Genomic DNA, 14,441 nt, shown 5'->3' with positions numbered 1-14,441 from the left:
AACCACCAGAAGAAAAAAGACATTTAAATGAGGAACTAAGTAATGCATCCTAATGAAAAGGTTAGGAACATGGGAAGCACTGCGCAGAAGTAGCCACTACTGGAGGTTTAAGAAGATGCAATAAATGTCTGTCAGCAATGACACAGGGATAGCTCTTGGTTACAGTCAGACACRTTGAGTCCATCCCTTCAGCACCTCCAGTGGTCTTTTCTCAGTGCTGTTTTCTAAAATGTTATCACAATAAAGAAACCTCACCATGACAGACTGCTGAGACTGGCACATGGTTAACARCACTGAGAACCAGAATATACATATKCTTGCAAAAACTATTTAAATTCATCACATGCCAATCCTGGACGTCAGTACTGTGACTACCTCTGAGAACAAAACCAACCTATTTTTACTTGCATCATCCCCTAGACACACTAATTTTAGTATCTTGCTCACATAATAAATCAAATGTATTGCTTTAAAAAGGAGACTAGCTTTATATAATCATGTAATTTATCATTTAGTAGAGGCACAAATTAGACCTTAATTAAAACCACCAGATTCTTATTTCTTTTGARGAAAATTCCCCAAAGAATTACTAGYAATTTGCTACATKACATCTTTTTGTCACCACTGGGCATCATTATATCATTTCTATTTCAATATATTGTTAATTTGTACTTCTCCAGGTCTATTCTTAATTGTCACTGTTTGTCTCACATGGGCATAAGGGAGAGCTGAGTTACATGGCTCTAGAATGCTATCCTCTGCACACCAGTACTGCCAGAGCACTGGTGAAAGATGATGGCAGTTCTGAGACACCATCAATCTGGACTCCTCTGTAWGAACTGCTATTGTCATTGCTATGTTTAAAAATTACAGGTTTATTTTCAAGCTAGGTACTAATTTAAGGATAGCAAGAACTGGTCACATAGAGAAAGCAGTTCCTCTTTATGACCTGTTCAAAAAACTTTAAATAGTACAATTCTTATGAGAATTATTCAAAATATAATGCTGTTATTATACTTTCAAAAAGGCAGGAAAACATGAGTACTCACTTAAAAGACAACATAAATTCTCTTCTGCCTTTTTCTGTTTACTAGCCTTTTAGTTACCTTTTTCCTCAGAGCTCTCTGCCCTCCTGAAGCTCCTTTCCTATGCCTCTGTCCTCTCCTGTCTTTGCTGCATCCTGAAGTCACACTGCTGTCAGGATGCTTTACACAGAATTTTGTGTGTGCAGATGCTTACGTGAGTATATACACATAAGTAAACAAAGTTATCAAAAAATAGTTGGGATGTTTTGGCACAATTTTTTTWATAAATAAATTAAGACTAGGTTAGCAGCTGAAAAACAGAAATTAACTAAAGCCATCCCACTGACCCAAGTWCAAACCCTCTCTCACAAGTTGGTCTCTTTTCTTTAGCTCTCACAGACCAGATGCTTGTTATCTTATTATCACTGACAAGACAATTACTTCAAACATTGTTCCAACAATACAGTCAGAGCTATTATTAGTCTTGCTCAACATGATCTTGACCTCATTCAATTAAAACAAAGAATCATTCCTGAGGCCATCCATTCAGTCAGGTGTCTCTGGTTATTCAGTACTGGTGCACCAAGWTGGAAAACATCAGCTTCGAGCTGAGAGAATTTCCTCCGGTGGAAGCTGATACTGATAGGAGTTAACACTGCTGAGTAACAGATGGAATAGCTGTCCTTTCACTTGCACCTCTCTGTGGCTAATACCTTTATTCCACAAAAGGTTTATGRTGTAAATGGGATAACAAATTTGCTGGCACACGCATTGCCCTTAACTAAATGTTCTGCATTAAGCCCCGAGAAGCCTTTCTATAATTTTTTCTTCCAAGTTTTATGGCCTGCATTATGATCCTGACAGTTAAATCCTACAGATAATTTAAACATTAAATCTGAACAGGTTTCTAGAAAATAMCACAGTGTGCTGTTGAAATTAGTCCAAAACATTTAGAATTTAATGGAGGGTTATATTTCTACTACAGAGCTCCAAGACTGATTTAAAATTACAACAAAAGATTATTACTCTATTAAATGCCATAATAGTTTCCTACAAGAGGAAGAAGGTGTGAATAAAGTCCAGATATACTAGCACACTTTTTTGCAGTGTCTGTGTGTGGTATTGAGATACTGGTATCTTTAACAGCTATTGATCACCTGCTGTGTTACTTYAAAGAATGCAGCCTCACWGAAAGGCTTTTTTTCACATCCRTATTTGAGCAAATACAGCTAAAGCYGCTCAGAATCTTGGGAGTTTCTTTCATTTTGACTTTCATGTTCATTAAATAAACTGCAGAAGATCCAAAAATGAGTCAGCATTTTTTTGAAATTGCCTAGACCTGTATTTTGAAAATACACTTTGACAAAACACATCCTACAAGTAGATATATGTAAACCCCTGAAATGGTATTTTTGATTGCAAAATACTCAGATCTGCCTYTTGTCTAGAACTTCAGGAGCAGACAAATCAATATATACATGCAAGTTTACCCATATAAAGCAGTAGCTTTCTTTTCAAGTCAAGTTAAAGCTCTAATTCCTCAGCAGATGTACATGACCTGATTAAAGAATGTTGAAGGTATTTATTCACCGCAGAAACTTAATTTATGCATCAAAGTAAGTGAAAGCTCAATACAAAAAGCAATGATACTCTGATGTACCCATGCTCAGCAGCAACACTTACATACAACTGGTGCAAATCTATGGCTTGAGACTGTCAACAAAATTGCTTTAACAGACTAAAGGTCACATCTAGCACATGCATATTTTTCTCTATACCAAATTACAAGTACAGCTGTTTAATCATTTTCATAACTGTGATTGATGCACAAAATATGTAGCAAAATTAATGAAAATAATAAATTGGATGCCATCTAGAACACAGAAGTTATGAACCTTGTCTTATCTGTGATTAATTGTCCTAATCTTTAATTATGTTTTTTTCACTTCAAGATTGAGTGCATTCTGTATCTTGCTTATGATTTTGTTGTAAAGTTGAAAGCTACCACAGGTTGGGATATATGTTCCATATGCATGCAGAGTGATTAAGTCCCCCCTCAGCCTCTCCTTCATCAACTGAACAGACTGAGCTCTTTAATCACCATTTGATAAGCTTTGTCTAACAATCTCTGGACCACTCATGTTCCCCCTGTGAATTCCTTCCAAGATACACCATTTTGGAAGTATTTTCTGATAACAAGATATTCTAGAAAAAGTTGTGCCAATACAATAGAGTGTATCCCCATTTTCAGTTGATATTGCTTTTTAATCCAGTATTTTTGGCATACCTTAGCACTAAGAGTTCATGTTGAGGTGGTTGTCTATCCACATSAGCCTCTAAATCCTAATATCCTATTATGACCAAAGAATGAAAAACACCCTTTTGTAATAAGGACATTGCCCTCAGGAATCTTACCTGGAAAGTTAAAAATAATGGTACTTATTTCTCTTCTTCCCTTCTACACTTCCCCTTAATTCACTACATGACTCACTTTTTACTGACAATCGTTAATAACCTTAAATTATTTTTATGGATCACATATATTAAAGATTGCCTTATTCAACAGATTATTCTGATGTAAAGGTGATACCAAGGCATTTACTGTACAAAAATGGCGTAGTAAAAGCATGAGAGAAAGTAAACAGGTTAAAAATGGCCTGTTTCTGTATTAAAAAAATAAATACAACACCTTCAATGACAAAGTAAGAAATTCTAACAAAAAACCCAAACCACAAACAACAAAATACCCAAACTAAAAAAACTCACATAGACACTGCACAACATTAGGATGGAAGCTAAAAAATGCTTGGTGAAGTCATTCTTGTGTGATGACTCCGTGTCTCGTTTAAAAGCACTCCCACCTTCCCACAGCGAGCATCTCACCTGTTTGCGCATGACGTCCGTGGCTTGCATGATGTAGCGAGGGGGCAGCCCATGGCTCCGGGCCAGYGTGATTGCCTGCTCCAGGGTGACACTCAGAGTGCAGCTGCAARGGGGACAGAGGTCAGCTATCTGTCAGTAGAGATCTTAAAATAACTGCTTTTATAGCAATTATATTTTAAAAAATTAAATAGAAATAGTACAGTAGTAAACCGGCCCCCTATGCCTCCCTCACCCATGCAGGCATTAGCTTGAACAGTAAAATGTTTCTAAGACTTTGAGTGTAACAAGTAGTCCTGCCGACTTACAATCAAATGGATTTCTCTTGTTCTCTTTTTAAGAAAAAAACCCAAACAACCCCAGCCCCCCACCAAAACAACACACAAAAMCCCACACTAAAAACTATGGCTTGGCAAGTGCACAACTTAGAGAGTAACAACACAAGAAAGCAGATCAAGGCTTTGGTACCAGTTTCCCAGTCTCTTACAATTAATTTAGCTCAGTTATTCTCTTGGCACATCAATGCAGTGCAAAATTAAGAGACATTTACCCTTTCCAAAAAAGAAAATAAATTAAAACTGCATTCCTTTAAATGAACTGTCCCCTGACGCTTTGCCAATCTTTTTTTAAAGAAACACTTGAGGACAAAAACTGAGTAGAAAGGCTGTCACTGTTGTGTCAGAGCAACCAGAAAAGTTTCAGAGCTAAAGACTCTGTTGTAGGACAGACAACCTGCCATCACACTGGGGAAGTTGTAGGGAAARTATTTTGCATATGCTATCCGATTTTCCTTGTCACAGTGAGGACAAGAACAAATGGTTGGTTTCTCTTGCRATCCAGACCAAAGCTGTAGAAAACTCATGGATAAAGAGAAAACCTGAATAGAAACAGGTACTTTTTAGAAAGAACATGTTTGAGGGATGCTATCACCCAAGAGGTGAGAGTGGCTCTATTCTACACCAGTAAGCTGCTTGATGAGTTTTTTTTTCACAACCAAAGCACGCAATAATCAAATCTCTTCAGCCAGAAAGATGGGCTGCACAGAAAACGATTCTATGTCAGCAGAACCTGACAAAAGCTGWAATTTTCAAGTTCAAATAATAAAAGTAAGACACATTATTAACACATAATTTTGAGCACCCTTTTGGCAAAATCTGACCAGAGTGTTCTGAACGGAACAGACAATATGTTTCAATCAAACACTCATCTTGCTGAGCAGAAGATCTGTAGGAGGAAATATGTCTGTACTTATTTTCTTACTGAAAAAAACCCGAAACCCTCTGACACATTTTAAATAATGCTTAAGTTAATTTCTAGGCAACAAAAAGTTTCACGGAAGTGAGTGTAGAAGACACTACATTTGATCTGTAGCTTTATTAATGGCTTTTCATTAAAAATTTATAAGCTAAGTGATTTTGCTTGGTAATGAGATAATTTTCATTCCTCARTTTCTTGTATATACTGACCTGGGAGTTAACTTGAGGCAAAAGTGTATTGATCTTTTCTGTTACGTGTTTGATTAAGGTGTAAGATAGCTAAATATTAGATTAGAAATTCTAAACACTGTGTTTTCATCTTGTCTTTAAAAGGTGAAATATTGCACAAAATATGTGCTTGTAGTATTTGCCAGCACCAGAAATTTAAACATCCARCCTTCAAGACCAGACCACAAAGGAGGCTTTGTTCTCCTGACAGTGGAAAAAAGCAAAAGTATCTGAAATGTAGTTTGACAGGTATAACATAAACCAAACAAAAAGGGCAAAAAGCCTCTCAGTAAGTATAGTACATGTTAATGGGCTTGAGGTACAGCTCTCAAGCAAGCAGTTCCTGAGTCAATTTTCCCATAAATCCCATCTTCCTGGAACTCTTAAGAGTGAAAGAACTGAAAAATTATATTTTGCTTGCATGAATCAAAACTAACAGAAGAATCTCCTAAATGAAGGTCAGCTTGAAGAGATAAGTGCAATTTTTGTGATTGAAAAAGACTGCCAAGCTCCTTCCTATCCAAAACCTGATGAAATGGCTAGTGATCATAGACATTATGAGGCCTCTATATTTGGACAATGCCAACAATGATTCAGAAATAAGGCTGCCAAGTGTGTAGGTAAAGACATAGCCAGAATGGGACAAGGAGAAACAGAGCAAAACAGCACCATAAAAATTTCTTTAAGAGGCTGCTGTGGAGGTAGGCAACAACTATGGTGCAATCCTGAATCACATATGCTAAAACTGAAAATCTTACTTCARGTATGAATAGCAATTCTAAGGATAATATTTTTAACATATCCTATTAACTTAGTAGCAACTAAACTCCCAATGACAGCAGTGATGATGTTAATTATTATCACAACTCTTCACCAGAAAGTTCTAATTTGAGGTGAAGTCCTACAGTAATGCTTGTTAGACACATCCACTTTCTCTTTTAAAAAACCTTATTCATTAATGGATGTTAAAAATGTTTAAAATAGCATCCGGGGCATGATTGCATTTGAATATACTGTTTCATTAGAGGTGCAATTTAATATCACCAGATTTAGTGTACCTCCAATGGCACGTAAAAAGTCTGATGAATGGCAGAGTTAAATGTAAATTAAAGGTTATGGCTTTTGTCCTGCGATTATGAAATAAAGGTACTACTTTCTAAATAAAAAAAAAAAAAACAACACTTATATGGCTTCATTTTAGTTGAACATCAAATCAGTGAGATGGCATMTTCTAATAAAACTGTTCCTATAAACCTTCCATGAGACTATGCTGAAGTAACTCATATTTATTTACATATTGGTGCTTTCTCCCAGCTCTTCAAATAGTTCATTTAATTAGTGTATGCCCCTTTTCACAAATCAAACTGCCCTGGACACCAGCTGAGAAAGAAAATACGCATACACAAAACATCAGATGGTAACACGGAAAAGTCGTAATTGGAAGCACCTCACCAAYAGCCTGCAAAACATGGAGAGATCAAGCAAATCTAAATTTAATCCGAAGTAACTTCTAAAATTTTATTAAACAACAGGAAATCTGGTTATTCCTCATATTCCTCATAGACTCTTCTGGTGGCCTGAGCAAAGTTGAATATTAAGGACTGTCAAATATGTAAGAATCCACTTTTCTCCCACATTTTGAGAGCTGAAAAGCAGATGGTATTGAAGTTTACAAAGCAATCTGGAAGCAGTTCTGACCTCTCAAAGTATCTGGTCATTTGGATGCAATCAGCCCAGACAAGCCAAATAAGGAAAATATTTGGGGAAAACCTTCATAACATTCTGTTATGGGAAGCATAAAGCCCAAATCCATAGATTTTACAGTGTAAACAAATCAAAATCTGTTCTGACTACCTCTCTTTTCCTCTCACCCTTTTTTTTATGCCAGAAAAACAAAAGACTCAAACTCAGTATCTCAGAATATATGTCAGTTAGAATGACAAATTCCCTGCCTTGACATATTACAGCAGCAAGGCAAAGACATTTGGATTTCCCYGGACAACTGGGATGAGAATTCCTCATTTCATCCGTTTGGTTTCCAAGAAACAGAAGGGGCTGCAGCTGCTCCCAGTTTGCTATCCCCAGTCTCCCATCAGTCATGACAGTATTGATGTGAAGATTAAATACAAACTTTCAAACAACTTCTGGATCAAACCATTCTGAACATGACTGAAAAAGTAAGATTAAATCATTTGCTATCACCAATAGTCCATTTGTTTCTGACTRGATGTGATTTTCACTAAAGGGCTGCAAATCAGATGGACAGATGCACATCTATACCGAAAAATGGAATCGTAAAATATGAATACAGACTGAATTTTTCTGAGAAATTGATTATTTGACAAMAGTTTGTCTAATGTCACTTGAAAGGAAAAATAATTTGACTTTATGTTCACTACCTATGGAGGCGCCATGTAGCAAAATGCGCATATTTGTGTTACCAGGGTAAAAAGAACCTAAATCATTCAATTCATTCTCAGGTTTCAATTAGGCTTTCAGCCATTCTGTATCCAAAAATGCACCAAAACTTCCCTTAGAAAAATGCCCTGATTAGAAAAGATGAGGTGAAACAAATTGCTTTAGTAGTTACCACAGTCAGAGATGTCAAAATGAATTATGTTCTATGTGAATAGGAAAAAGTATGAAAAGGGTGCATGTATACTTAGTCTAATTAAAATCTAAAGCTTCTACTCAACATGTAATCCAATTCCATTCCAATTATTTTAATTATTTTTCTTCCTGTACATCATAAGTTAATCATACCTACGTTTGACCACCTTTCAGACCAACTACACTATAAGTATTCATTTTGTTTCTGCTGTCTTATATTAATGTGTATAAAGCAAATATAATTGAAATTAGTGYATGCAGCAATAAAAAACTTAAATCACTTTGGGGCAAATATTTTTGGAGCATTTGTCTATAAATTCATAGTGATGGCTGGTAATATGCATTGATTCTGATGAGCAACCCATAGAAGAAAGTAGACACAATAAAACTGAAAAGGAGGACAAATGTTCACAACTATAAGAAACAGGTGAACAAAGTCCAGGCAGGCCTAATTCAAGACTCCCTGACAAATTCTGAACTGTTCCCATTGTGGGAATATGTGTCCATGCAAGTAAAAACTTGCATTCTGTGTGCCCAAATACTGAAACTTTGCTGAACAGAATTTCTTTTCAACAGAGAAGAAACCAGGCTGGTTGGGCCAGCCATTGTTAGAGAGAAAACGAGCATGAAGTTCATGCACTAAACTACATAACTGTATTTCACAATTACACTAAACTCTACTGGAGTTCAGGACTTAGGGTTAGGCCCTTTATGAATCTTTGTGAAGCTGAGATGTTGCCAGCATGGAAAGGCCACTACTTTAAAATCAGTGTTGGATGGAACCCATCCACTGAAGGTTTGTCAAACAAATCGAAAGCCATTATTATGCACGTGAAGTGCATTTCTTCTCCTCTGAATAAAAAACARTGCTTCAAAAAGTAACTATCTGTGGAACATACACCATCACCACAGAGAATGGACATGTGCAGTCCGTGTTAAAGGGATTTTCTGCCTTTTATCCATTAAGCACAGCATGCAGGGGTTTCATCCACAAAAGGCACCATTGTGATTACATAGTTGTGCAAACCTCAGAATAAAGTACCCCAACTCCCTCATCAGGCATACATCCACCATCCTATGACAGGATAATCAAACCCAGCTCTACCACGTATTTTTCAGACACAAACTGCCAACAGATTTCTGACTTGCTGAAGCAGATGTCATGAACTTGTCAAGCTAGRGAATCATTCTTGGGAGGTAAGTATCTGTTAGTCATATTTCAGACCTAACCTTGGCTAATAAATTCGTTTGTAGGTTACAAACATAATTTATCAGGAGTGTTTGCTTCAACATTAGTAATTTTTAAACATGAAGCATTAAACATGCCGGAGGTAACATTAATTCTTTTTTCTGTAGGTTAAAAGATTATTGTCATCCAATTGATTTCCAGGAAAAAAAAAAGTAATTATTCTACCTCTTAAACAGAGAGATTTTCAAAGAAAAATTAAGAAGAAAAAAAACCACTTTTCACTGCACATCATCTGTCAGTGTTAAAAAACTGCAGGGAGCATCTTTTGACAATCATTCATTCTGTAAAATCTTACCACCTCTAATCAGCTGGAAATGTTTCAAGGAAGCATTTTCAGAATTAAATATTCTTTCTTTGATAAAAGAACAGCATTTCCAAAAAATTCATCTGTTCCATGCCTTTAATTTACTCATTTTTAGTCATACTTGCAAAAACAAAATCTAAAGTCATCTGAATCCCCACCTTTGGCCATTATCTCTCATTCTGTGCAGAAAGTTTCTATTAAAGGCTTCTCCCTCTGTAAACYGGCAAGTAAATCTGGTAGAAAATTGCAATTTACTTCCTGTCTTGTAGTAATTCAAGCTATTCACTCACCTCTCTTCATGCGAAAACTTAAGGAAGTTTTGGTTAAGTTTTTTGTTTCAGATTGTTTAAGAAGTCCTATTTTATTTTTATTGTGAAATAGAAGATTTTGCATGAAAAACACCAGTTTCAAAGACCTGCAGATAAGGCAATAGTGCAGGAACTGAAGTGTGAAAGGATTCTATAGAGCGCAGTAATAGTGTTGTGYGTCARCCCTGCTACTGAACATTSTTAATGTTAAAAGAAGACCAAATGAGAAAAAAGCACACCTTGAAATCCATACTAGCAACAAATTACATCCATCTTGTCTGTCTCACTGCATCTTATGCACTTCTCTGCATTTTCAGATTGCATTTTAAACAAAATAGTGTCTCAGAATTTAAAGCAAGCAAGGGAACAGTAAGACTATAGTTCATCCAGTATATGTATTAGATATACCAGAGATGACAAAGAAAAATGTGCCAGATTGCCTATGAAAGGCAAATATAGATCAAAATGAAAGAATTACTAGTGTAGGAACAATCTATTTATGCTAAATGTCTTGCTTATTTGAAAACAAATTCTCACATATTTAAAAATTATTTAACTGCTTTTAAGTAATAACCAGCACAGAATGTAATACTCCATTATCCTAAATTATTTTACACAAAGAGAAGTTTGTTTATGCCTCAGTGGGAATGGTATCACAAAAATACACTAATTGTAGACAGACATAACAGAACTAAAATTTAAAAAACAGAARAGAATCTTGACTAAATGGGAAGGTAGCAGGACTAAAAGCCCAGTTGAGACCAGATGGCTGGAGAAGGGTATGGATTACTTTTTCAGTCTGTGCTGACCTGTCTCCTGAAAGYAGTCCCATCGATCCCCGAAAGCTTTCTTCCTGTGAAGTTAATAGCCTAAATACAGCTGSAAAACTCCAAGGATTTTCTTTGTAGCATGCACTCATTGAGCTCAGAACTAAATTCTTACAGATCAATTTCTAAATCTAAAAGGAAGAATTCTTATGACAGAATGTCAAAAATACAAGTGCAGAGTACCTGTTTTTCACCTTGTTTCATTTGATTCACAGAAAGGCAGCTGGCCATGATGGACAGCTTATGGTGCTACTCTGCTTTGCAATGTGGAAGATGAAGCAGGTTTAGCTGGATTGCAGGACCACTGCCAGCTACAGGAGACAGCATAATCAACCCTTGGCAAAACCTGCCTCATCATTCAGCCAAGTGTCTGCCAGCCAGAACCCCACTGCTTGAAGGATGGTAACACTAARGAGAGAATTTCTGGAGGGGAAATTAAAATTCAGAAAAGAAAATAAGACTGTGATTTTTCTGTGGTTCATCAAGATTATAGAAGATTTTTTTCTTGATCCTCCAGGAAATGCAAAAATTTAAATAAACTTGGGATTTGTTTCATTTGGATGCTTTAAATGATTCCTTTGAGCCTGTAAGGCCTATGGTCCCTGGACAGACTTCTGCAGCTGCTGCACCTAATTTCATTTTGGCACGGAAAAAGGCTAGGACRTGTCTGTGCAGTGCAGTCTTGCTCTTCTCCCTCAAGCAGGAGCTAGCATCGTGATTCAATAAAATTTAAAAGTGCCTTTCATCACCTACATTTGTACAGACTGATTGCAACTTCAAACAGAATGAACACAGGTAAAGAAAGCAGAGCGTTGTTTACAGGGTGACAGCTGGCTGGCAAGCAAAAATATAATTATGAATKATTAAAAAAAAAGGGAAAATAGAAATGCAAACTATTGATTTCTTGAACTAATTTAGAGCTCTGTTCCTCTTGTTGATCAACATGGCATGTTTGCTTATGATAATCCAAGGGGAAATTTGCAGAATTCACACCTCATTTAGGACAGTGAAGGTTAAAGAGACTTATTTTCCCCCATCCTTGGTTTTCTGGTGCTCAAAATGTATTTGAAAATAACTGCTGTGTGAAATAGATATAGGATTGCAGGCTATAATGTAAATTGGTAAACATATTGTCATAATAAAAATCAAAGCAAAGTAATCACCAGCAATTCAAAATCCCCAGCATTATCTTGGATATAGGGATGAAAGTATGAACTCTGTCAAGCTGTTTTAGCCTAGTGCAGYGTAAAAAGCAATTTAATATGGATCACAGAGAAGTCAGAAACCAAGACACTGCTGATCCAGAGATCAGCAATCACTGTCAAAGCAGACAAAGCTGCTGTTCCATAGCTCTTGGCCTCTTCTGCATTGGCCTGTCACCCAATGCTTCCCTCACAAGCTATCTGGGACTCACTTCTGGTTAGTAGGAGCAGTGGCAGAAGCTCCCCCCTGTCCCCCTCAATACATGACACCTAARATGAGACAATCCCAAAAGAGCTCCCCAGTCAGTTCAGTAAAAGATGGATAAATTGAGTGAAAGTATATATATATATATAGTTCAAATTCTATTAAATATATCAAAACTTTGACAGATCAATGTCTTGCTCAGCTCCCACTCCCCATGAACAAAAAAAAGATGCTGATGAGTAGAGCACCCTGTACTATTCCACAGACTCTCAGACRTTCGCCCCCTTAAAGACCAATCATAGAAACTGGGTTAAAAGGAGGGCTTTCAAAAAGAAAGTGCGGAGGAGCCTTGTTCCAAGTTGAATATTCTTCATTTTTAAGCTGGCAAGACTGACAAATGAGTAGATTGTCAAAGTTTATTCTGCAAGGACAATTCACATCTTTCCCCCATCTGTTTATCTAGTARCATCTGTAGATAATACCAGTTTTCRATTCATTTAATATCCGTGGCCTAGTGTTAAAAAACAGTCACAAGTCATTGATCTGGGCCTACAAAATATCAAGTTCTGCAACTGATCGCAATCATGGGCTTCACATTATTTCATTTCTAAGAACACAGGAAGCCAAATACACTGCTGAATACAACCAGAGATAAATATCCCCTCTAACTGAAAATCACTGCCTTGAACTCTAAAGAAGTAGCTGACAAGCTAAGCATCACTATGTTGCAACATTATCTGCTCTGATTAAATTCTACTCCAAATTATCTGCTCTGATTAAATTCTACTCCAAGAAACAGAAGAAATTAGCCTTCAAGATTGCAGGTATAAAGCAAAATCAGCTATGTCTATGGGACTGGATTCATGCAGCATCTTGCTCTTTCCTCCTCTGTCCTCAAAGGATTTCATGCTGCTGCAAGACTCTGGGAGCAGCAAGGTGAGCAGGTCCACAAAAACACTACAGAATTTAGTACTAGAAATGCTGGGCACAACGTTCATCGAGCAAACCTACTAGCTGGAAACGAAGCAAGCTTTCTRTATGGGCAAAGGCAATTTCAGAATGCCAAAAAGCAAAGCCCACTGGACTGTAGAGATGTGGCTTAGGGARTCCAGAAAGAAAACAGCACATGAAGGGACTTGATATGACTCCAAATGGTAAGGATAAACTTCTTCATCCATCCAGTTTGCAAGTTCAGGAAACTGTTGTTAAAAAACTTTCTCAGCTTTTAYCACTTCAAAAAATAAGAGCAAATCAATCTTTTTTAGTTTCTAAATACATGAGTTTTATTCTGAACTTCTGYGTACAAACTCCTGAGTACCTATAAAGATTCTCAAGTAATCCATTCCTTTTTCCTGGAGGGCCTATCTTGAAATATCTCCRATAATGCCAAGAGTTGATGTTTCTTTCTCTGAACAGATGGTAGCCACAAAAGCAGTATTAATGCACAAATGAAGTGACAATATCTTGTACCAAAGCTCAAATGGACTCACTGTAGAGAAGAGCTAGTCATGGTTTAGAGAAAAGCGTCTTGCACCTGTACCTTATGTAAACAGATGAAGATGAATCCTGTAACATCTAGACAGAAACCCACACATAACAATTTTAAATCCCATTCCCATGCTCATAATATAGTCTTTAAAACCAGTATGTTAGTTTTCTAATTTTTTGTGCGTCTTGAATACATTTAAAGAGATATTTAAAAGTTTGTACCTTTGAATTAGCCATAGTTTTGAGCAGAAATTTGATGACTAATTGATTTCCATCTTTAGAACAGTCATGTTCAGATTCAAACAAATCACATCTTATTCAGTCACCAAATTATTCTGAATAATTTGTGACCCGCACTCTGCAGGGTAGTAGTTTATTTGGGCTATKAAAGCTGTTCTGACTTTGGTCTTAAACTATCGGAATTTTTGGCACAAATGTACTGACAAATTCATGAAATGGTTACCAAACCCAGAGGCAGTCTTTTTCAGCTTTATAAAATATCATCAGAATTATGCCTGAAGTCTTTTCTGATCACATAAGACATGAAACTGAAAGCAAGACAAAGAAAAAAGCTGTACAGCTTCATGGTCTTCTGAAACAACAGTGTCATGAGAGCCCATGCTGTACAGTGTTTCCATCTTTTACTCACACAGTCACTGTTATGTGTTACATAACAAAGCTCTTCCCTACTATTCCCTAAATTCAAGTACAGTATACAGTTTGTTACATACACTTGTATCACTGACAGAGAGTCATACAAATAATCTGTTGCAAACTGTCAAATGGCAAACACTGTCTTTATACAACTTAATTGTGTTGGCTGTATATGGAGCTGGTCCATTTTTCCTGATAATCTGCA

General features: G+C 36.6%; 1 protein-coding gene across 1 annotated transcript in view; it reads right to left on the bottom strand.

Annotated features, from left to right (window-relative positions):
- Positions 1-14,441, bottom strand: part of PREX2 (phosphatidylinositol-3,4,5-trisphosphate dependent Rac exchange factor 2) — a 161,527-nt gene that overhangs the window by 6,087 nt on the left and 140,999 nt on the right. Inside the window, exon 38 of the mRNA XM_057363910.1 lies at positions 3,909-4,011. Coding sequence (XP_057219893.1) covers positions 3,909-4,011 — 103 coding nt within the window. The remainder of the gene's footprint in view (positions 1-3,908; positions 4,012-14,441) is intronic.

This window comes from Malurus melanocephalus, unplaced genomic scaffold (assembly GCF_030028575.1).
Source record: "Malurus melanocephalus ecotype Western Australia unplaced genomic scaffold, MMel_1.1 scaffold_32, whole genome shotgun sequence".
Classification (NCBI taxonomy): domain Eukaryota; kingdom Metazoa; phylum Chordata; class Aves; order Passeriformes; family Maluridae; genus Malurus; species Malurus melanocephalus.
The sequence above is the reverse complement of the archived record's forward strand: the minus strand, read 5'-3'. Positions and strand labels throughout refer to the sequence as shown.